At 39.9% G+C, this 25755-nt stretch overlaps 1 protein-coding gene across 3 annotated transcripts in view; it reads right to left on the bottom strand.

Moving 5' to 3' along the window:
* The window catches only part of fbxw4 (F-box and WD repeat domain containing 4), an 80387-nt gene that overhangs the window by 2810 nt on the left and 51822 nt on the right, over window positions 1-25755 (bottom strand). For 2 of the 3 annotated variants that reach the window (XM_049601235.1, XM_049601236.1), the window contains exons 6-7: window positions 19853-19918; window positions 5493-5633 (exon numbers count right to left, since the gene is read on the bottom strand). In XM_049601235.1, the coding sequence (XP_049457192.1) occupies window positions 5493-5633; window positions 19853-19918 (207 nt within the window). The remainder of the gene's footprint in view (window positions 1-5492; window positions 5634-19852; window positions 19919-25755) is intronic. The other variant, XM_049601237.1, reaches the window with a different exon arrangement.

Genomic DNA, 25755 nt, shown 5'->3' with positions numbered 1-25755 from the left:
TGTCATTGCATCCTGAAGGTGAAAAACACTAACACAAGCCACTTAAGTACACACACATGCACACAATACTTGCTGTATTAGAGAAAACAAATTGTGTGAACTGGGTGATTAAAGCAAATACAGTGTAACACCATATGTCAACTGCTTGAAAAAAAAATCATATATACAATAAACAAACTGACATTTGAAGCAAAAAAAAACGTGTTCTCCTGTAATGCAATACATGAGTGTGGCTTCTCAGCTCTGGTTCAGCTGATGACAAAACACAGACGCAGACTGAACATTGAGCATGACCTCAGAGTTGCTTTGTCTACTATAACTCCAGACTTTGAGACTCTTGTCAGGAGCAAAAAACATGCCTAGTTCTCCCACTGATTCCTCCAAACTCAGTGCTGTGATGTCAGTGTTTCACCAAAGGTTGAATTGCTTAATTTTCTTAAAAGCACAATGTTTTTCAGTATTTACCTACTAATAAGGTAATCAGAAGAAAAGTTAATGAAGTTTTGAAATGAACCTTTTGTTTAATTTATTTTGAGTTTGTGGATGAAAACTGCTGCTTAAGAAACTGAATTTTTTCCATAGTGCAGTGTTGATTGTCATAGATCCGGTGAGGATTCTCAGCTAAAGCTACATACTTCTCAGTAGCTGCACTTACTTATTTCTTGTATTTTCCATGAAAACACCAACTGAGTCTGTTAAAAATGGCTGTTACTGAAATGTTCTGATTGGTATGTCAGCCTTATGATTAATGCTTGAATAAGTGACTAATAGTTTTACTAGGACATTGTTTGTTATATATTCAATGAGTGAGTACTCAGCTAAAGCTACATATTTGAGTCTTTTTGAAAAAAAACTTCTCAGTGGTTGGACATTTTTATTTCATGTCTGTGCATGAAAGCATTGTCAAGTCTGACAAAAAAGGCTGAAGTTACTGAAGTGATGAGTTTTGGTTTTAATTCAAATACAGCTAATTGAGCATAAAAGGGAATATTTCCCTCTCGAGTACTGCCACTTGCTGGTTGTTTTGGTTTATCACTATACTTGTTTTTTTGTGTTGGCATACTGTGGTAATCTATTCTACTATCTCAGGTTCAAACTGCACCATCTTTTCATTCAATAAATTTGAGAAGTTGAATTTGATTTCATTTTGTTACTTTGATTTTCAGTGTGATTTTCAATCCATCCCTCAGTGGGTTAATAATTTTGATTTCCATTGACTGTTGTTACATCATTTTGTTCTCAACAAATTATGCAATGTACATCAGTAAAGATTTTCAACTTCAATAATTTGTTCAATAAGATCTGATATGTGATGTGAGTGTTCCCTTAATAACCAAGTTTGAATATTCACTCAGATATCAGTCATTTGCATAAACTGTTCAAATAATGAACATAGCTACCATGACGTCACCCTTTGGTTTGAGGACCCCTGTTTGAAGCCTCACATTCAGCATTACATCGCTATTTTGTTTTTTTTGGAACCAGAAGTGACCAAAGTTAGACGAGAGGATGGCACTGTGAAGGAGCGAGGGGCGGATCTGACTGAGAAGCCGAGGACACTACGGCAGGCAGCCTGTCACTCAAAGCTGCCCACCCTTGATTATGCATAACTTTTAGCATTAATCAAATGTAAATGGGTGACTTGATATAACAATTCACCCCCTGTGCAATTATCAGGAAATTAGCAAGTGCAAAAACTGTTTTTTTTTTTTTTTTTTTTTGGTACAAGCCTATAAACATGTTTATTTCTGCTATAAAGTTGGGCATATTAACATCGTGGTCTATGGGGATTGACTTGCTTCTGGAGCCAGCCTCAAGTGGCTGTTAGAGGAACTGCAGTTTTTGGCACTTCCGTGTTGGCTTCATTTTTTAGCCCCAGAGGTTGCCGCTTGGTCATTTGAAGGGGGGGATAACATGATAACATCATATAGTGACAGTATGATTAAGCTCAGAGTTGGTAAATAATTACTCCCCAGCCTAACTAAGCCTAACTTTCAATGTTGCAGTACATCACTCCTCATATGTAGATACTACTAAACCTCGTACTAATGTACAAAATCATTTCAGTTCTTACTCCTCTTCACTGAGTGGTGTTCCATCAATTAAAAGCTATGATTTGTGAATATGTCGCCATCTGCCGGAAGTCAGATGCCGAATACAGCCTCTGGGGGCAGACCCCCGATTTTTTGGCATTCCGGTCTGATTTGGGCGGAGGAGGCGAATTTTCATTTCCGGCTTCTGTTTAAATATAAGTAAATATGCTGAACCATTGCGATGGATTCAGAGTTTGCAGTGACGCCAATTATGTTCTGCCTCGTTAGTTCACTGCACGGACCGTTTAACCTGGCAACAACTGCAGCCGGCTCAAACATGATTGGTCAATATCACGCGGACTACAAACAGCCTACAACCGGAAACCAGGGCTCTTCCGCTCTTCTTCTGGAGGCAAGATCTCCGGGATTTGCCTACAGACTACAGGATGTAGAATCTGTATATAGAGACTACATAACACTATATCTGATATTAATCACCAAGACTGATTTATGGCAATATCATGTTATCATTAATTTAATGAAATACTGTCAAGAATTCAATTTGCAAGATTAACTAAAGACAGAAATCCCTACTTGATTAGTTTCTTTGTAAACAGAAAAACAGTTTTTATCACATCATAGAATACATTGATATTGTAATATATGTATATATACACACATATATGTATATATTCTGATGCAGTTCAACTGTTGGTGAAGCCTTATGGAAACATACAGAATATGCATTTGTTCTTTTGTCTGTCACAGAACATTTCTGTTTGGTGGTGACCCCCAACTTTCAGACAACCTGAACCTCCTGAATGACCCTGGAAGCCTTTTGAGGCCAGTTAGGTTTGACCGTATGAATTATTGATATCTAAAGAGGGACCCCCCTCTGCCAACCTTTACCCCAATCCAGCCCCTTTCTAAGTCCCCAGAGCTATCTGCCAATCAGATCTGATTTGTCTTACTTGACTGATCCCCCGAAATACAAGCTGAAACCCTTCTAACCCCTGCTGTCCAAAAGAAATGCTGCCCTCCCCAATCATCTTAGGGACCCTGCCGGCACATAGTGAAGTGATGGCTGCTGCATTAGTATGTACACCACAGAGGGCTGCAGGTTAGCTCCCAATGCTCACACTGCTGGAAATAAAACAGAAGGCTTGGAATGATTTTGATGCCATGAATGTTATTTCTGAAGCTTTTCCATCCTGACAAGAGGACAATACTGAGGGAACTAAGGAGCTATCCACATTGAAAGATAACAGATATTTGCATAAAGTAGCAAAACAGTGCGCACAGGATTATGCTGCTATATTAAGCAGCTGACTGGCTCACTTAAGATTTACACCTATAAAGACCCAAGATAATCTGTTGCATGGACTTGAAATCAAAATATTTTCACTTGGCGTTGTAGCTTTGATTCAGGGTAAAAACGTGTAACAAAAGACATATTTGTAGTGAAGCATTTCGTTTGGTGCGCAGTACCACTGCGCTCAACAAGGCGTCCCACAGGACGGAACAACAACATGCTGTCTGCCCCACCGCCCCCTAAACTGAAGTCAGACACACTGGGATGCTACATTAAGATAGTTCGTTACTATCTGGTTAGTAACACCAGTAACAGACAAGAAATACAAGATAGTCCAATAACCTACAGGTCTGGCATTTGGAGCTACTTTGGTTTCACTTAGAATTATGAGGACGATGGTGAGAGAGAGTGGTGGATAAAAAAAAAAAAATCTATGATAATTCTGCATCTGCTACATGACAGTAAGTTACATCAGGGGTAATACTTTAAACATGTAGACTCATTTATGCTGACCTCGCACCAGTGTGTCTATTGGTGGAACCAGACGAAAACAAGGGGCAACACAAACGCTACATGCTAACGTTATACCCACAGCATTTAAGCAACCAGTCCCCACTGATTCAGATAGGGCGATAGAAATCACAGCAGCGATTGGTCAATACTGAATTGTCAATACTCTCGATTCTATGTTTACATTTTGAAGATCTATCCTAGTGTCAATAGGATCTATAAAAAAGGGAATTCGTTTCTCTCTTCTACGTCGTACCTATTTGTATTACGAATGTTAAACTGTCTGTGAAAACAATGTTCTGTTGCTGTGAACATATCTAGTGCATTTACCATTTACTTACTCAACTTACTCCAGACCCAGTAGCATTTTTTTTTAGTTTTACTTTCACCTGTGTTGGCAGGAGGAAGACAGTAAGCTCATGTCCCTGCCCTCCCTCTACTGCTGGGGGATATTCAATGCAGAAAGTATGTCCAAGCCTGAGTAGTTTAATACGACACATAATAGCAGTGATGGCCTAATGAAAGAGCTACAACCAAAAAGAAGACGAGGGAAATGTCTCAGCATCCAGAATTCACTAACACAGTCTGTTCAGAGAGGCTCAGACAAGGAATATTCAGGTAAATAGTATATATTATGTAACAGAGTTCATGAAAGGTATCATGGGGGCTATGAATAAGGTGGTTATTTACAGACTATACATGCTGGAAAAACGGCGGAGAAGTTAAGGCAAATCACCATAACATTTTTTGAATCTGCACAAAGATACAACTGTTCTGGGAAATATTTGGAGACTCATGCAGCACATTCTTGGGTTGTAGATCCCACTGACATGTGTATCACTTTTTGAAAAAGAAAGAAGGAAGGAAGCGCTGCTTGGGTAAACAAGGCTCTGACTCAACAGGTGCTCTTCAGTGAAGTAGGTGAATTGATATTGAACAAAAAACCAAGGAAGTCTTGCTGTTTGTAAAAAAAATGCAGACAACCAAGGAAAAAAACTGAGGCACTCTGTCTTCAGGTAAAAATATATATAAAGTAACTTTTATTAGAGCAAAGCCAACAAAATAAAAGTAATAATAAAATAATAATAATAAATAATAAAAATAAAATAATAAAAGTTACTTTATATATATTTTTACCTGAAGACGGAGTGCCTCAGTTTTTTTCCTTGGTTGTCTGCATTTTTTTTTTTTTTTTTACAAACAGCAAGACTTCCTTGTTTTTTTGTTCAATGTGTATCACTTTGTTTGAGCAATTTACCAAAAAGAATCTCAGGAAATGATGAATACCACCTGAAAATAATTACAGTTGCAGCAAATCACTCATAAATGGTCACAAGATAATCTGCCTATAGTAGATAGCTGGCCTGAAATAATCAAATTCATGAATCAGATTCATGAAGATTAATGAGATGGAAAGACTTACTTTACTGCTAAGACTGATGAATCATTCATATGTTTCAAGATGGACAAATTCCCCCTGCCTTACAAGCCATAAAAAAATTATGTCTGATAAAAGGCTGCCAATGATGTTGATGTTTTGTACTATTGTTTTTGACCAAAGAAAAATCTTATAACATCTTACAGTCAAAAAAAGCTAAAATCCAAAGGAGCACTGACTGTTGCAATAAGTGGTGTACCTTGGGTTGACTCGGAGGTCCCAGAGTCGAATTAAGGTGTCATAGCCGCAGGTGAAGAGCTGGAATGGAGACTCAAACACCATATCCAACACACCAGCCCCACGACGAAACTCTACGCCTAGACTGCACACACACTCCAACCTGGTGGAGGAGAGAGGAATGGAGGAATGAACAAGTGAAGTTTGAGTCTTCACATGGAGAATATGCTAATTCACATGTGACATATCTGAATACCACATGTGCCACCACACATTAAATGTGAACAATGAAAGCAAAAATGTGACAAACTTATTTTCATAAATGGACAATGAAATAAGTAAATGGATATTAATCTTTGGTTTGCCTCCATTATGTATCAGTGCCGGTGACAGCCATGGCTGAAGGTATCACGTTTTCAGGTTGGCTGTCCATTCGTTCTCGTGAACGCACTATCTCCGGAGCACCTTGAAGGAATTTCCTCAAATTTGGCACAAACATCCAACTGAACACAATAATAATCTGATAAGAATATGACGATCATAGGTCAAAGGCCAAGGTCACTATGGCCTCAAAACATGTTTTTGGCCATAATTCATACGCTTATTATGACAAATACCTTGCAGGATAAAACTACAGCCCATCTTGCAATGGGATCACTCTAGCCATAAAGCAAATGTAGGCCAGGGGTGTAAAGTGCTACAGCCCCTTTCTTTCTTCCTATCCCCCTACTTCAGCCCTCACTGGGATCTCAACTACATACCTGTATCGTATCTTGACTATCTTGCATGGTTGTGACGTGATCACATTAAAAAAAAAAAAAAAAAAAAAAAGAAAAATCTGTCCACAAACAGACACGTGGCAAATAGTCAAAACTTCTGTAGTAGTCCCCACTAAACTGGTGTCACCTCGACCACATTTCACTATGATCACACACACACACACACACACACACACACACACACACACTGACAAGGTGAGAACAAAACCAGCGCTCTCAATGCTGTAGCAGCTTGGCCACTTCACAAAAGGGCAAGAATAGAGTTGTAATATTACAAAAATAAACTCATAATTTAATCTGAATACAGCTGTAATTAGTCTGCTGTGCATTACATTATTCACACCACCTGGGCCTATGATTGAGACAGTTTAAGCAGCTGTGGGCTGCTCTTCATCAGACCAGAGGTGAAAAAACAAAACTAACTGAAAACACCCCTCCCTTCTGACAGTGACAGACAGTAGTGCAAGATGGAAGAGCAAGGCATATTTCAGTCTTTTACTCAAATTGTTGAAGTACATAATGTTTAAACTGTGCAAAATATATATGCGATGTGTTTAAAAGCATACATTTTTTTTTTTTTTTTAAAGATATTTTTTTGGGCATTTTGCCTTTATAGATAGGATAGTCAAGCATGAAAGGGGGAGAGAGAGAGGGGGGATGACATGCAGCAAAGGGCCACAGGCTGGATTCGAAACCGGGCCGCTGTGGCAACAGCCTTGTACATGGGGCGCCTGCTCTACCACTAAGCCACCGACGCCCTGACAAGCATACATTTATTCATTAATATGAGTTAATCATTAAAATATATAAAAATATCATTCTTTTTTACTTTCAAAGATTATTGTATTAAAAACATAGTCTGTTGGATCTATCCTACTCAAAGAAAAACATAATTTCTAATAATTTATGAGTACATTTAGAGTCGAAATCCACTATTACAAATTCTTCAAATTCTTATGAATGAAATGGGAATGTCAGTTTTTGTCTAATCCAGTGAATTAAACACTTGACAAATTAAGAATTTCAACACATTATGTAGTCTCATGGTATACAATGTGCTGTCAAATGGCCCAAATTAACAAATATGTCATCATTCCATGTTTTTGTGTTGAGATGTACAGACAGCTGGAGCCTGTCCCACCAAACACTGGACAAAAGCCTGGACACACACCATCACATAATTGTAAAATAGATGTAAATGCTGTAATCAACTCTGAGGAACTGAGATCGATTTATAAGGCAGCATTTTGTCTCATTATCATTATTACTGTTATAATCACTGCTGTTATGATTGGCTTTTAGTGCCATTATCACACCATTTCAAGTTTTTCATCTTCAACAAACATGTTTGAGTATGTCCTATGTGTCACTGAGCCTAGATTAGTGAGTGTGGGACTGGACACACACATGAGTTTTACAAGTGATAAATAAAGTTTGTGTGTCTGGGTTGATGTGGTGTGACCTGAGTGTAAGAGTGTGTATGTGCGAGTCAAGCTCCATGCAGCACCATGCTCCTGTGATCACAGCTCTGTCCCGCCTGCTCCTCGCCTCTTGATTATTGGAGAATAACTTGAACTCAGCAGGGCGGATTATTGCAGAATAACTGTCTCTTTGTTGCCATTTAATACCCTCCATGACCGTGACTGTGTGCGACTCTCGCACGTTTGATACCTGCCCCGTAGCAACCATTTAAAGGAGGCCGCTGGCCTTGGCGACCAAGTAGCCCTGTGCATCGACTCGTGCCCCCCTCCCTCGCCCTGGGGCTCAATCCACAGGCTCAGGCTGGTAATCCCCCAGCCCTTACCCTAGGGGGCCTTCTTATTGGACCAGGGCTTTCCCCACAGGGTAGCTTATTGGGTGAGAGCTTTCCCATTGCCAGGGTCTCATGACTAAGTCCGGGCCAATGGGGAGTCTGTGATGAGGCTGACTTTGTGTCTGTGTGGGGTAGTGACCCCTCATTTTCCCCTTACCACTAAAACCAAGGAGCTTAGCACATGCCACACAAAAAGAAACTCATTCAAGTCAAAGGGATACGAGCCTGTTCATTCATAACTAAATAATGATGTCTCCATCACAGCAAGGCCACTCCAACTACAAAGAGATCATCAATTCATAACCCTCCCATCTGAAATCCTTCAAACAACATGATTACAATCTTATGCTGTTCTGAAAAACACACTTACAAACACCCAAATGTGAAAGAAAAATAAAAGCTAGGTTTCCATAAAATGGACCTGACATCTGCGCAGTGATCTTAAAGCCAGTAATAGCACCATACAATGTGCTGGTGCACAGTGCAAAACAGCAGGGATTGTCAAATTGATAGGTCACTGACTTTTATGGGCCGCGTGTGATTACAGGACAGAGGCATAAGCATGTAATCTGTCAAAATGACTGTATCTGTTAGTGAGCAGCGGCGCAATGTTCTGATCTGACCAGCCTTTCTATTGCTTGGCTGGATCCATAATGCTGAATACCTGGGTCTGGCCTCCAGCATGCCTGACAGGAAAGTTTCAAATGGCAGGCTCAAAAACATAGCTGACTGGCTGAGTCATAACCTTTGCACACACACACACACAGTGTCCTCAAAGGGTAAGTGATATACTCAGCAGAAGATAGATAGATAGATAGATAGATAGATAGATAGAGAGATGGATGGATGGATGGATGGATGGATGGATATCGCCCCCAGGCACTGTAGATGGTATCTCAGGGGTTAAAAATATTGCTGAGCTATGGAGACAGCACTACAGCACCTTACTTAATTGTGTCAAAAGTGATATATATGTGCCTGATAATGTTGAGTGTGTTGATTCAAAGGTAATTTTCTCACATGAGGTGTCCCACACTATAAACAAGCTAGCAGATAACAAAGCATGTCATTTGGATCACATCACTGCTGAGCACATCAAATATGCCATCATGAGCTCATCTCCTTGCCATCTGCTACAATGCTTTCTTAATTCATGGATTCTTGCCGGATACAATGATCTCTGTCTTGTTAGTTCTGGTGATTAAGAACAAATCTGGTAAAGTTAGCTGCTGTGATAAATACAGACATGGCAACTCGCGAGACTCAAGAACAAGAACGTCTCGTACCGCTCTCGAGTCTTGCGTGAGTTGCCATGTAAACACAGCACGCCTGCAGGACAGGCTAACTGACCACGGTGATAAATGATGCTATAGAAGTGGAGTAAATTATGTCTTTTAAAGTCAATTTTGCATGTCGCGGCTTCAGGGCACTTGGATTACGACAGACGAGCCATTCTGACATTTTTGAAATGCATTAGTAGAGTTTTATTACATTTTTAAAATGATTTTGGATGTGGGTTCCATGCATTTCAAGTGTATGGAAAAATCCGGCTAGCTGTTATCCTCCGATACCCCGAACGAGTTTTGTGGATTAAAAAACTACACTGGACTTCTTGTCAATATGAGGGTAAGTAAATACTGTCTGTATTTTCATTCTAGTGGTCATTTCCTTTAATGATGTGGCCCTCTATTCTATGTCATAGCCTGCGATTCAGTAGGTGCTGTCATCACACAGTCTGCATACATCAAACTTGATGTCGTACCCAAGTTGATTAGATTCATGTCGCACAGCTGCACTAAACTTAAAAAAATTACTAAAATCTCACAGTCTGTTAACAAAAGCAGTTTGGTTAAGATTAGTATAAGTGCTTTTGTTTAAACATTAATTAGAATTACCGCCTTGTGGTTCCATGTGTCGGTGAACCAGTCCAGTTGCAGTTACAGTTTATATCCATGTCGGTCCTAACTCATATGCAGCCATGACAGCTGACAATGCTTCAGGTGGGCTCTGGATGTTGTTGCAAAGAAGCTACATATTCTAAAACGTGGATGCTTCACACAAATATTCAAACCAGCAGCACAGAACATCTATACAATCAACACAGTTTTAAGGTGGGCACTCAAGATGAGTGTCATCGATTCAGTATCTGACCATACTTCAAGTTATGGCCAGAAACATCTTTTGTGAGGTCACAGTGATCTTGACCTCTGTCTACCAAAATCTAATCAGTTCATTTTTAAGTCCAAGTGGATATTTGTGCCAAATTTGAAGAAAATCCCTCAAGGCTTGAGATATTGTGTTCATAAGAATAGGACGGACAAACTCTTGGACAGATGGACAACCTGGAAACATAATGCTTCTGAACACTGCCATCACTGGCAAGGAGGCATAAAAAAAGAACATACAGTAACACTGCACGTGGATTCCCCTATAATAAGGGCTGTAGTTCCCTATGAACCTCAGTTTAAAAAAAAACAGAAGACTGTCATTTATTTTGAGAAAGTGACATTGATGTCAATCCATCCATAATTCTCCATCAGAAATAAAAGATTCTAAACTACATATTCCTAAATATGAAGTAATTAAAAAAACTGTCCATTAATACAGGAGTATGTTTATAATGAAATGAAAAAGACATTCGATCTTGCTGTTCAGTTTACACTTAGTCAAGGCTTTAATAAGACAGGCGTTACTCAACATCATTGTTAATGGTCAACACAACTAACAATGTCTCAGTGCACTCTCAGCTCCAAGCCCATTGGCTCCTACTGATGATGTAAATCTTGAAAAAAACAAACACATTTTTTTATCAAACAAATAGGAGGGAATAGTGCATTTGTTGGGGACTACTTTCAGCAGCGGATTATTCCACATTTGGTGCTCTAGTGAGTATGTGTGGCGGCAGGAAGATGTATGTGGGATTGAGTCAAAATAAACTACAGGAGCTCTATGGAGCTGTATGCCACTGAAGAAGAAGATATATCAAGCTGTGGTACACACACACTACTTGTTAGTGATGTCAGTTTACGTCGACCATGTGTAAATAACATTACATTTTCACAACATTATGTTAAAACAACATTCATTTTTGGTTTTACGTGGGACATAAACTATGGTCTCTTGGGCGAAAGTCGTGTTTTGTTTGACCCATTCATCCCCCCTCCTGCCATACGCAGACCTTCTCGCTCTTAATATCAGTTGCTCTAAGTATCATTCAACATGCTGAATCAGCCAAAAAATAGCTGACTGGGGCTGACAAGGGCCGACTGTTGCCCAAGTCAATGCGGGACACATGCAATGGTCTAACATTGAACGATGGCTGACTGTTGGCTTTGTGTGTCAGGGCTTTTAGTCCTGTGACTTGTTAATTAACATAAGTACATGATACACAAAACACTAGGGATGCAAAAATGTATCGGCTGCACACTGGTATTGGCTGATATTTGCCCGGTTTATCTCCATCAGTCTATTGGCTAATTAGATGGGATTCACTGATGGCAGTGGCCGATGTTTTTCTGTTGTGTCACATTAATTCTGCACAGGCTAAAAAGCAGGGCGCAAAACCACAGCATTCCAGGGACAACAGAAAATGTGTTCGGGACGAACAGAGATCTTCCCCAGGATGCTGTCAGGAGGAAAGAACGCAGTCTGGGGATACATCCTATTGTTTCCCTGATAATGCTATATTGTGAACAACAAATCTGTACTGAAATCAGCAGGTGGAGAGCTAGTTAATGTTCGCTGTTAGCTGAGAGGCTGGAACGAACTGCTGACGAAGGCTGCACTGGGTTACATTATTATATGTTTAAGTTTTATTCCGTAAAAATTAGTATTGGGCAAAGGTAAATTATAATGTTCTCATTATGTGTTCAGATGTGATCTTGTGAAGGAAAAATTTGTTTATGTTTTCAGAGCAATATATTATAGATATTAGAGAGGGAACTATGAGCTATTATGTATAGCAAATGGGATTTTGAAGCAATTATTTTTTAAGAATGTTTTTCAAGCTCATTTTAAAGGTGGTTTCATAAATTTCAGGACTGAATTTGTGCTCATTCAAAGGTAGTTTAATGAAGGGCTGAATGACTTTAGAACTGTTATTTTTCTTAAAATGAAGATGTCTTTGTTTTCCTGGCACAAAAAGGAGAATAAATAACAACAACAATATAGACAATAAGAAAAAAAAAAACCCTATCATTAATGGCCATCGGCCAAATTGTTATGTGAAACATCAGCCCAGAATTTCACAATCGGTGCATCCCTAAAAAACACTACAATCAAAGGTTACATGCAAAAATGACTGGCTTAAGAGCTGAAAACAAAGTCACATAGAGTCCCAATGACGATGAGATAGATGAAATGAAGGCATGGTTTACTGGAGCGAAGGGGGCTTACATTGGAATCATAACAGAAACACCACATGGCTGAACTTCAAAAATAGCACCAAAGTTATAACTTTATGAAAATGATCCTGTGAGCCTCATCTAAACATTTATGTGACAAAGATTCAAATGGAAATGATGGTTTTTGAGAGAAATCATTTTGCTGCTTCAGAATGAAGCAGTTTGAGCTGCAGTGTGGCAGCTGCTATGGGAGATGGGTAGACTAATGGCCCTAGGGGGCACAGACTTAGTGATTGTCATGAAGGGACTGCTGGCTGTGTGACACACAGGGCCTAAGTCCTGCTTTAAGCCTGTCTGGTCTCACTACAGGAGTCAGGTTGGCTTTAAAGGCCACACACACACAAGTTGTAAAAGGAATCATTAAAGAATTGACAATGTGGAAAAAAATAGAAGAAGCTAAAGGCATTATCCTTTAGTATGGGGACAGGTAAAGAAAAGCCGTGTGTGTGTTTGTGTCAGAAGTGGCTGGAGGTTGAGCTCTGAACAGGAGCCTGGGGATGCACTGGGTAACAGGCCCTCTCGTCAAAAGCCATCAGACAGGTAGAGAAAAGAAGCCCTGCTGAGGTTTTTACTCGCTAAAACAAACAGAGGGGAGCCATGCAACCTGCTGCATGTCCACCCAATTCATCCTGCACCTCTGAGCCCGCTGCAGCAGGAATGTGAGCAGAGACAGCAGAGAGGGGGTGCGCATCAACAATGACCACCTTTAAAATGTCACATACGTGCATGTGCCGCAAAGACAATACTGCTGCAATTTGTATAACAGAGCGTCCACCCTGACACAGACGTTTCACTCCGCTCTTTTCAGTGTCAGGAATGTAAGGAATCCTAGCTCGGCCATTCGATTGTTAAAAAAAAAAAAAAAAAAGAGGGCTTCCTTTCTGAAGGAACAGAGGGGAATCTTTGCAGCTGGGAGTGATGGTCAGGGTGATTTTCCTTTGATGCTTTTTGTCCCCTCTGTGTTTAACCATGAGGGAAGACAGTGTGAAAAGTTGGGGTGCTGCTCCAATGGCGCTACTTCTGTGGGATCCCCCTCTATATGGCTGATCATAAGAACTCTTTGTGCCGCCCAGACGAAAAAAGACACAGAATTAATTGTGGAGGGAAAAAGAGAAAGTGTTAAATTAAATCAAAATCAAAGCCACAAGAGCTCAAAGGGAGCCTAGGCTTCATGACCCCCTGTCCTTTTTTAACTTGCGGTTAGCCTATCAGTGCCATCCAAGAGAAAGCAATCACATAGAGTAGCAACTTCTGACCAATAATCTGGTTGTGATCTAAATTGTGATTAAAAAGAAAAAAGAAGAAGAAAAAAAAAAAGACTAAAATTGTTCTAATAGTAGTTCACAAGGGTTGATATACCAGTTTTAAGGTATACCATGAAACAAAAGTTGACGAATAACATATTGTGTACATTTGTTTATCTATGATGTTGAAAAAAATGCAACTGGACATTGAATATCCTTTTCACTTTAATTATTTTCTACGGGGAGATGTTTTACACATACTTCCACTAAAAAATAGTTTCAAGTTTCAATTATGGTAATAAAACATTTGTTCAACCAACAAAAACCCTTCTGTTTCCATCCCTTTACGGGTCAGTCTGACTGATAATATTATCAGTTCTGTAATACCCTGATTCTGTGAAAATGCAATATTTTATGAGATAGTTATCATATTGTGAAACCTTGTGAAAATAATGTTGCAACCCTACAGTTTGCTTATTAAACTTGTTAAGACATTAAAGTTAATAATGCCCAGCCTCGTCTCATTCCCAAGCTATCAAATACAGATGCTTTGTCACACTCCTCAGCATCTCATAGTGATGCAAAAGGCACCCTTTAATGTGTTTGTAACACGCACAGCTGAAACACACTGTAACACATGGTTAATGTTGTGAAATAGTCGTGATTAGGTTTAGACAATGAAACTACTTTATTGTAGGTTCACTGTAAACTCTGACTTATCCATCTCACTGTTAAGAAGCTGAGAAATAATGAATTAATGATGAATAATGAATTCTTTCTTTGTCTGCAATATGTTAGTCTGGAGGTTTCAATTAGTGTTGGTGATTAAAACAAAACTTTAATTTCTGTCAGAGAAAACTTCAGAGTTCAGACTGTTAACTTACAGCACAGCTACACTCACAGATAACTGAGCCTCCTACCTGCCTGTCAAACAGCATCAACCCATAAACCTTTTCCAGACAGTCCTGATCTGAGTGCAGTCCTGCAGGGATCAGATGTAAAATCTGGCAGCCAGTGGCTGCTTGATCCACTGCCATTCAGTGGATAACAAGCAGAGCTAATTTCTAACAGCCACAGCTACAACAAACTCCACAAATCCATTCAGCAGCTCCACCATCCACAGTCAGACACACATTGCTGATCATTTACTGCTGAATTATAGCCCACAACTTGCACCAATGGCTGATGCTGCTCCTATGTGAGCGTTTTTTCTGGCTAGCAAAACATCCTGGTGCAGACTACTTACTGGAGTTTACCATCCTGTTGCTTATGCAGCATTAGAGGATCATTGCAAACACAGCCGCTCTCAGCTTTCAGTGTCTGACAGTCGACCACAAACATTTTCATCCCGTCTCATCACGAAAATAAAACATAGATTTCGTCTTAGTTTTTATTTTCAAGATCTATTTTTAGCTTGTCATCGTCTAATTTTCGTCATGGAAAAAAGGTTGTTTCCAAAAGATTTTGTCACAGTTTTTGCCAACGAAATGAACACTGACACCGACAGGAAGTGAGTACTAGAATAGCAATGTAATTCAATATTTTTCATATCTAAACGTCATAATAAATCTAAAACTAGCTAAAATATACAGGAATGTTTTAGAGGACAGTAATCTTAAAACCTTGTGCCGGCAGTTTGTATTTGTTCCTTTATCATGAAGAGTGAGGACAAGTGATTATTTCCAATGTATGAATGAAACTTTCTTTAAATCTGCCCCTAAGCTATGAGCATACTGAGAGCTGTTGGAGAGCCAAACCCTTTCTGATGAGTCTAATATTGAAAGGTTTGTTCAACCCTGTATACAACCAGGATTTCTCTTTTAGTTTCTTTGTATTGACTTAAAGTGCTCTCTTTAGCTCATCTTTAAATATTAACTGATAAAGTAATAACAGAATGGGATATATTTTTTAATGATTTCACAATAATTACTGAAAAACTTTTGTCTTTTTCCATCATAAATACATTTCTATGTCAGAAGGAGGACATATGCTACACCTGGTAACCATGTCCATTTCTCTCACCACCTGCAACCTCCAGCATAACCTGCCCACCCATCCCTTCCTTCCTTCCTTCTCCCCGTATGTCTCCTGTCTTCTTCCCTCCTCAGATTTCCACACCATTTGGGAGCAGGAAGCAGCTTTTTGTGTTGTGTTGTGTTGGACGATTTTAACTGGCCCAGGTAAAGCTGGGAATTACAGCAGCCTTGGTGAGGATGTATCAGGTTTAAGCCTCGCCTTTCAGAGACAGGAATTTTCAGAGGCCCCTCATTTTGAACAGCTCCTTGCTTTAGAAAAGTGTGTCCCATGGTGTTTCCAAACCGCTGCTTCAGGGGCCATACTGTTGCTGATGCAGTTACGTTGCACAAGGAAAATTCACATCAACAGACGCCATGTGGGAACATTCATTTGGTATGCAACCTCTCCTTTAATCATCATGAACTAGACTTTTCCTTAGACACCATGATACAAATAATATATGAATGCTCATGCTCTTTTAGAAAGACACAAGAGTATATGCACAAAAAGATTTATTAAATGCACAAAGAGATTTATTAACAGAAGCCGATGATGACTATCATGCATGCTCACTTCCACCCTACTGAGAAAAGGTTTGGTTGAAATGACATGAGAGAGGAGAAAGAGGAGGAGGTTAAATCCTCCTGCAGATTGTGAGATTTTAGCAATCTTGTAAGTTTATTGCAGCTACACTGTGTGACACAGATCTAATAAACTTGGGTACAACATCAAGTTTGATGTATGCAGACTGTATGATGACAGCGCCTACCAAATTGCAGGCTGCAACATACATCCATCAACGTCATCCATCTATGCCGCTGTAGTTGTAAGAAAAAAATGAAAAGAAAACAAAGAGCTCTTGCTGTGGCAGCATTTATTTAAAGTCTGAAGAAGAGGGGAGGAGGAGAATGTGGATGCAGTCGTGGCTGGGGAAAAGATGCCAATTTGGCATGCTAATTTTGCAACTAGATCTTATAAGCATGTACTAGCATTTAGCATTGTTGCACTGATCAGTGCGTCATTTCATGCTGCATTTCTATTGGTTGTTTAGCACTGGGTAGCATTGGTTAGCATTTCTAATGGTTGGCAATTAACAGCAGTCACACAGTGAGATGGTCATCCCAAATTTATGACACTGTCAGAATTTTATCCCAGGCTGTCCTTGATCGCAAGACTGTAACAACAGCCATCCTTGAACCTCTCTCACTGTGTGATGTAGGACCACTCTTTTAGAGCCAAGTGTCTTTCACATTGGTCATATTTTGTCTAGGACAGCCTAAAATTGCACACTGTATACCGGGCTTAAGTCTACAAGGTAGTGAGAACATGAGCATAGGTTTAGTTGTAACTTCAGTAGGAATGTTTTATGATGGATGGCTAATAGGCACGTGCACAGATAGACCCTAGATGGTCCTCAAGCACCTGCCCTTTTGCCCACTGACTGGATGTGTGCCCTTTTCGCAAGACTTTTTTTTTTTTGAAATTTCTTTTTCCAATTTAATATTTTAGTTTTTCTTTAAGTTTGGCCCATGGCATCAGTTAAAAGGTGTTGTGATGCCCAACTGGATTTGAGTTCTAATTCTGCAAGACTACTGAGCCCTTCCCCCTCTCTCTTTAGCTTCCCTTGTCACAACTATCACAATTAACACACACATGCAGAGCAGCATCCATGTCCCCCTGACAGTGTGACCTGCCTTCATCTGAAGCCAGGTAACAAAAGTGTTTGCCCTAAGCCTCGATTTGTCACTGTTGTGAATTTAAACCACTGTGAGTGTATGGGTACTGAAATAAATAAATATGTAAGTAAGTAAAGGGTGTGCAACTATATGTAACTTTATTTTGTATAAATAATTAATGGGGAGCCCTTTTTTTTATTGGCTTGAGGACCTGCCCCCCAAAATATGTCTGTGCACGGCACTGAATATGCACAGGTGTGTATGTGTACGATCACCTCTGGTTCATATGAATAACCTGACTCTAAAAAATGACAGACAGCTCAAATGTTTCCCCCTTCACAATAGAGACAGCAAAATTCAAACGATAACTCTGTAATCCAACTCACAAATTTCGCCTTTTATTTCATCTTTGATTAGCTCATGGACTCACCGGTAGACATTTCACTGTGACTTCAGAGCTCATCTGTCTGTGTGTCTCCTGTCTGCTGCCAGGATTTACTGATAAAGTGATGGATGACACTCACAAACTTATCATTTGGACAAGGTGTGGCTAACTGACCCCATATAATGTCCATCATATGATGACTTATACAAAAATAACTCAACTTACATGTGTGCATGTTACTAATGTCAAAGATGATAAATGTTTGGACTGATTACAGAGCAGCTCAGCTTTTACTGACACTTTGGTTCTTCTTAAAAAATCATTTTGCGAATTAAAGGGATAATTCAGTTCTTCTGAAATGGGGTTGTATGGGGTACTTATCCATAGTGAATATATTACATACAGTAGATGTTGGCAGGCCCCCAGTTTGGAAAAGCAGGCCGAAGTCCAACAAAGAAGCGAATCAATGTACTGCTGTGGAGGGGTCAGCAACAAAACATATGTACTGTAGGCACTTAAAAAAAAAATCATTATTTATTTAGAATATCTTTTTGCCGCGTTACATTTCCATTAGACAGCCCCATTCAACAGAGAAGCTGTTAACAACTTCAGTTCCCCATTTATGCTCTTGTCAAAGCCACCAGACTCCATTAAGAAAATTGTACCTCACTAAACAAAACACAATAACTGTTGGAGGCAGAGGTAGACCAGCAGCTCCTGTGTTCAGCAATGTTAAATTACTGTTTTTTGCAATAGAGTCTGGCTTTGAAGAAAGTGATATAACGGCTTCATTTTCCTGTTGGAAACCGTCTGACATTAAGGGAAAGCAGTAAAAATATACTCAATATAGGGTTTGAGGGTCCTTAAGACCTTCTGCTCTGGTTTGGGGTGAGCTGGACCGCAGAGTGAAGGCAAAGGGGCCAACAAGTGCTAAACACCTCTGGGAACTCCTTCAAGACTGTTGGAAAACCATTTCAGGTGACTACCTCTTGAAGCTCATGGAGAGAATGCCAAGAGTGTGCAAAGCAGTAATCAGAGCAAAAGGTGGCTATTTTGAAGAAACTAGAATATAAAACATGTTTTCAGTTATTTCACCTTTTTTTGTTAAGTACATAACTCCACATGTGTTCATTCATAGTTTTGATGCCTTCAGTGAGAATCTACAATGTAAATAGTCATGAAAATAAAGAAAACGCATTGAATGAGAAGGTGTGTCCAAACTTTTGGCCTGTACTGTACATGTCAAAATATGATGCACTAGGTTTCCTCATGCGTCAGTTTTGGACATTCAAGGTCAAGGTGTCAATTTACATTTGTTACATGCATTGTGTGTTTTCAAAATACACTCCTGTCACAGTAAAGTACAGTTCCTGCTTGTTAAATGCATACAGTCTTTTTCAAAATATACTTGTATAAATGCAGTTATGTAAGTACTGTATTAAGTATGGTTGTTACTAAAGTAATGTTGTTTTGTCATTTTGACAACATGTTATTTGTGGGACCCACCGTAGGAAATTTCAGAAGTAGAAATTAGCAGCTAACTCAAAGGAGAAGAACAGCAGCTGATAATTTCCACAAATTGGGAAAACAATGAGGTCCAGAAGCTCCTTACCCTCCAAGCAGAGGATGAGATCAGCTGCCATATAACAGTGATGTTAAATGATTGTTATTGACATGTTATGCTATTGCTATTGTTTATAAAGCACTGCTAAAACATATGTTATATGCCACACTAGAGGTTGATGCTGTTGTGTTACGTCATGTCTGTCACACCTCTTTTGGTTCTGCGATGACGGCACATTGTCTAAAATTATACACTGGAGCAGAAGCATTAAGAAGGGCCTTCGTAGCTTCCTTATGGTGTAATCTCTGTGCTCTCCTTAAGGATCATCACCTGCCATCTCATGTTATGTTTATGTCATTTGGATTACATGGCTGCATCACTGTCTACACTTTGACCATATCGTTCATCAGGAAACTTGCAATAACACGTGGGATGACAAAACACTTGATGTGTTACAATTTACAGCAGTGCTGCAGCATGTCAGAGAAACCTCTTGACTTACCGTTCAACATCCCAGATACGAAGAGGGGAGAAGTTCTCACAGCATGCAGTGCCTGTTACAAATGATCTGTTCACACAGAAAGAGAGAGAGAGAGAGAGAGAGAGAGAGAGAGAGAGAGAGAGAGAGACAGAGAGACAGAGTATGAATAGTCTCACAAAAACAACTGAAAGCAGCTGACCTCAAATCTCAGGTGAAAAAAGTGAAGTGTTACTGACAATAACATAAATACAGTCCTACTTCAGGTAGCCCATACTGACTGAAAAGGACGACACACTGACAGACAGTACACAGACAGTACTGGCCAACAAAATACATCTGAGTTGTCAGTATAAATGGCACTAAAACTTACAGTGTTCCCCAAAACCAAATCACATGATTTGATGATGTTCACACAGAAAAAACTGCCTCATTACATCAATAACCCATCATCGACATCTGATGACCAATATCATGTGGACTGGCTGTGTTTATCAACTGGTAACTGCACATCTTGTGCTCCTGCAACTAACCATTAGTTTTATTGTTAATTCATTTGTCGTCTTTTTTTTTTGTTGTTGGTTTTTTAAATACAGTAGATTTATTGTTTCAGGACATTTGTTAACAACTAATAGTTACAAACTTTATATATCAGTCTGATGTATTGCTTTATAAGCATGGATGTATTACTGAATGGGCCTACCAGGGCACAGGCCAAGGGGCCTAATGCGTCAGGGGTCCCACTGCCTTTCCTCTGCAAAATGCTGCTGAAATTAACCAGGTAGAGGCTAAAAACGACCCCAGAGAGACACAAAAACACCACAAACTGATGCAATGGAACTGCAAAGAGACACAAAGAGACCACGAAATGGGCAAAACAACCACAAAGGGACACAAAATGACTACAAAGAGAAAAAAACAACACACCATTACCTCAATAAGACAAAATTACCTTCAAGACCAGAAGGACAACATAATTATCTCAAGGAGTTAAAACTTTCCTCAAAGACCAGGAGGAGATGCAAAGGATCTATTAAGGGACACAAAATATCTTAAAAAATGGGCAAAACAACCACAAAGTGACACAAAATGCCCAAAGAAGACACAAAATTACTTCATTAAACACACAATTACCTCAGACACCCAAATGACTACAAAAATGGGCAAAACAATAAAAAAAATACACAAAATGAAATGAAAATAGGTGGAATCACCACAAAGGAACACAAAATGACCACAACAGACAGAATTAGCTCAATATGACATAAATTACCTACCACTAAAATGACTACAAAAATGGGCAAAACAACTTCAAAGATACACCAAATAACAACAAAGTGACAAAAAATGACCTCAAAAAGACCCCAAATTACCTCAAAGACACCCAAATAACTACAAAAAAAAATGGGCAAAACAACCACAAGGAGACACAAATGACCAAACAAGACATAAATTTATGTCAAAAAGACAAAAACTTCCTCAAAGTTAAGGGACATAAAATAACTACTAACACGGGCAAAACAACCACAACTGCTAACTGTAATTTTCACATCATCAAGTAGGAGGACTGCTCCCCCAGTTTTAGTCTGATTTGATCTGATTCTCCTTGCTGTCACATAGCAGCACACACACACACTAGTCCCTGCCTCCATCAACCATACATTGTTTCCCAGCAGAAGAAAAGAGAAGAAAACTACAACAGTCGTGATCCTTTGATTGGAGTGGCAGGTTGGAATTAGCAGCCTAGGTATGCACAGTGAATGCCACGCATGTGGAGAGGTGGGGGAGCAGTGAAAGGAGAGGGGAGGAGCGCTGTGGGAGTGGGTGTGTTTGGCTGTTAGAAGCTATGGAGAGGGTGGTGTGGTGACCAGGGGTGCTGGTGGTAGGGGGGCTTCTGTTGGACCGGGCCTGAGTTGCAGGGCTTAGTGCCCTCCTACAGGGTTGACGGACAGGGGGGAGGGCCTTCCTTTTACATTCCGAGAGATAGTTACTGACAAGTGCTGTTGGCTGGATAAGAATACTAGAGATGGAGGAGACAGATGCAGCATGATAAACCTTCCTGCATTTCTGTGGAATCATAAAGTGGGTGGAGAAGGGGAAATTATATTCATACTAGTAACGATTATATTAACGGATATCTACAATTCCTTTTAAAGCTTCGAAATTTCCACTCATCAAAATGTCATTGTAGATTTCTTCAATAACTTAAATGAATATGCTAACTTAAAAGCTGACCAGTGGCTTTGTGGAAATATAATGATACATGCCCACATATCCAAAAGTGTTTGTTGACAGTGTTGGGAAGGTTACTTTTGAAATGCAATAGGTTACAGATTACTACTTAGTAGTTACTCTGTAAAAAATAAAATAAGCAACTTCACTACTTTGATCACTTTATCAAAGTAATGTAACTTATTACATTTGATTACTTTTTGCTTTCCTAACAAATGTTTTAAACTGAGCAATAAAGCTGAAAAGTCCTAGAAAAAATATGAGTGCATGAAAACTAAATCACTACTAGTCAGCCTTGCCATAAGTAAATGACTTAAATTGAATTACCATTGTTTTATTTTTTGTTACGCAACTAAACCAATAACTAACATCATTTCTGCAATAAACACAAAGTTGCATAGGAAAATGAAGACCTTTAACATTTCCATTTAGGAATTTTTAGGTATTAGGCATCCAAATCTAAGCATCTGCATCATTATTCCATTGAAATATGTATTTGCATCCCCTGTTGAAGATAAACTTGTCAATCAAACCAGAGGGGCATATGAGGACGTGTGAGGGTATAAGAAACTCCCAGAGATTGTTTGAAGGACTGACTGTATGTATATTCAAAGCAGAAACCACATTTATGTTGACCCCAAGGTTAACTCCCTGCCTGTAAACCACAGTGAAGGGAAGGAAGCTATTAGCTCCAGCTGTGGTGGAGCATAGGTCAGGAACACAATCACAATGTGACCAGAGTCTCGAGCTTCCTGTAAACTAACCAGTGCTTCTATTCTGTTGTCACTTTTCCTTTACTCAACAGTCATTCTTGTAATAATCTTGTAATGTGTGCCACCATCCTGGGATGTAGCTGACAATGAATTTCATTACAAAGTTATGAAGCAGCTAATGATTGCAGCTTCGGAAATGGTGGCTGAATCGCGATGCTTGTGTTCAGAGCACCAGGTTTATGATGATCATTGACCTTTATCAGAATGTGAAGTGTCTACAGGGTGGGCCAGCATAAGAATCTAGAATGAGAAACTTAATTGATTTGCAACTACCTGAGGGGAACAAAGACCAACATATGTCATTAAGAGATTGAAACTAGGTGTGTGCCATATCAAATTGTTCACAAGAATACAGGTATCATCTTTAATAATGGAAAAAAATCATATTGTGATAACAGCAATATTCTGAGTTGTTGCCAAAATGGTGTCATACTAGCAACAACAAACATGGCTGAAAGCATAACGGCTCAGTTTAACCTCAAGCACTGTCCTGAGTTCACATCAGTTTAAAATAGAGGAAGATCCCGCAGTGTGTCTATCATCTGGAGGTGGTTTGGTTTCAGGAGAGCCCTTGTAAAATGGCACTGTGCATCTGCTCCATCACTTAAAACACCACCCAATGCAACGCACTGCAGTCAAACCAGCCTCCACTTGTTTGTTTTGTGGTATGTGTATATACTAGGCATTACAGTAAGAGCGTGTGAGAACAGACTTCAAAATGAAAGCGACCTTCTTGTGAATGTGATAGGCAATTTTACAGTTTGTCAATGAATAATGAATAAATGAATAAAAATAAATAATGGAAAAAAATAAAGTTAATGTATGAATAAATAATAAATAAAACAAGTAACAATAAAAAACTATATTTAACAGAAAAAAAGCAATTTCCATTGTGGTATTAGTCAAACTTATTCCATAGACCAATCTGACTTTAAAATGACAGCGTACCCCCACCGAGAGTCACTCAGACAATATCAGGACATTCCGGCATGGAAGTCCTCTAAAATGTCATATATCAAACAATCAATCATGGTTTATTGGTCATACGGGAATAATACAAGGTACAACTCCAGTGAAATGGGATCCCAAAAGCTCCTTTAACTAGTGCAGTGTGATTTATTCTTTTTCTGCATCTTCTTACATTGTTGGCTGACGCCTTAGAATTGCCCATGATTCTGGATGGTTCTGGTAATCCATGGTTTCTTGTTCTGGTAACTTTTGCTAGAGTCCTCTGCACTGTCTGATTGCCATTCAGAAAAGAAGCCTCCTGGTTGAATGGCGCCGTGCAGAAGTTTCAGTGAATCAAAGGATATTTCAGTTCCTGATAAATGCCTGATTCAGCATGGTGACTGTGGAGCTCATCGGTGAATGAAATCAAACTGATTGGCAGTTCAGCTCAGTGGAGGAGAAGAGAATCAAACAGCTGGCAGGATGGGATGATGGGCGGCATGGATGTGAGGTTTAGGCGACGTGTTATTCGTGTGATCCACAGTGGAAAATTTAAAAAGAAGCTGATCGTGAGAGCAGCTTATTAAAAAAACAGGACAGCAGCAGAAAATGTCCACAGATTGGGAAAACAATGAGGTCCAGGAGCTCCTTACACTCCAAGCAGAGGACAAGATCAGCTGCCGTATAAATGATTGTTATTGCCAGGGTAATGCTATTGTTATTGTTTATAAAGCACTGACGACGTGTGTGTTAAATGTAACACAAGAGACCAACACTGTTGTGTTACATGTCACACCTGTTATGCCTCTTTTGTTTCTAGGATGCTGGGATGCTGTGTAAAATTACAAGCTGGAGCGGCATGATGCCGCAATTGTTTGGTTACGTGTAAAAATGCAAAGTTGGCATGAAGAAGGGATTTCATAGCAGCTCTATAGTGTGATGTCTGTTTAAAAAGTGCTCGAGAGAAAGACAGAGAGAGATTATTGCACAATGTTTCTGTAAGTTATTAATAACTTGCTCAGAATGCTGCTATGTCACTTTATGACACACCCACCTGAAACCAGAGATTTTTTTTCCAATCAGCTTAACCAAATCACCTGACCCATGTCTCATCTGTAGTTATTGTTATCTAATATCCCACCAATGCAACTAATAAAACATTGATATTTATAAGAAATTCATCCAACAGACTCCAAATGACTTTTCAATGCAGCACTCCAAACAGTGCTGTGACTGAGGGGTACACAAATATATTGCCAAGGGGAGTAGTGAGGAGTGGGATGTGTTGTGAGGGGGGTTAAAGGGGTGGCAGGACAGGACAGTGTTTGGGGGGGGGGGGGGTGTCTAAGTGCAGCATAGGGGCAGCTGTCAGGCCCATTAAGCAGTGCGGCCCATTGGCAGGCCCTCGGTAATTAGTGTTGGGTAAACTCATTTATGGCCCAAATGGGTCGGGAGGGGCCAGGACCAGTATGCGCGTTGCGTGACCTCTGACCCTGCTGACACAGGATACAATAGGGTTACGGTCACACTCACTATCTGGACCCTATTACTCTCCATTACTCACATTACTCACCCCTCACTGGGCCATGGCACTGGCAGAGGCAGGACAGAGGACACCAGCCATACAATGAAAGAACGACTCCCCCCTTGTCTCTCCCAGTTCTCTCACCCTGCTGAAGGGCCAACCAGGCCTGATCTGGGGTCAGAGCTTGCACTGATATTATAGCTGCTAAGGTCAGAGCCTCTCTCGCCTAATGTGGGGCAAGTGTCCCCCCTAAACACACTCATATGTGCACACGCACGCACGCACGCACGCACGCACGCACGCACGCACGCACACACGCACAGTCATATCTCTGACCAAACAGAATCACCCTGCACTGCCTCGATCTGCCCCCCACCCCACTCCACCTCTCATCATTAGCAGCATGCTGGGCCTCTGCTGCCGTTTGGGTAACCTCATCAGCTGGCTGT

This window comes from Epinephelus fuscoguttatus, linkage group LG16, assembly GCF_011397635.1.
Source record: "Epinephelus fuscoguttatus linkage group LG16, E.fuscoguttatus.final_Chr_v1".
NCBI classification, from domain to species: Eukaryota; Metazoa; Chordata; class Actinopteri; order Perciformes; family Serranidae; genus Epinephelus; species Epinephelus fuscoguttatus.
The sequence above is the reverse complement of the archived record's forward strand: the minus strand, read 5'-3'. Positions and strand labels throughout refer to the sequence as shown.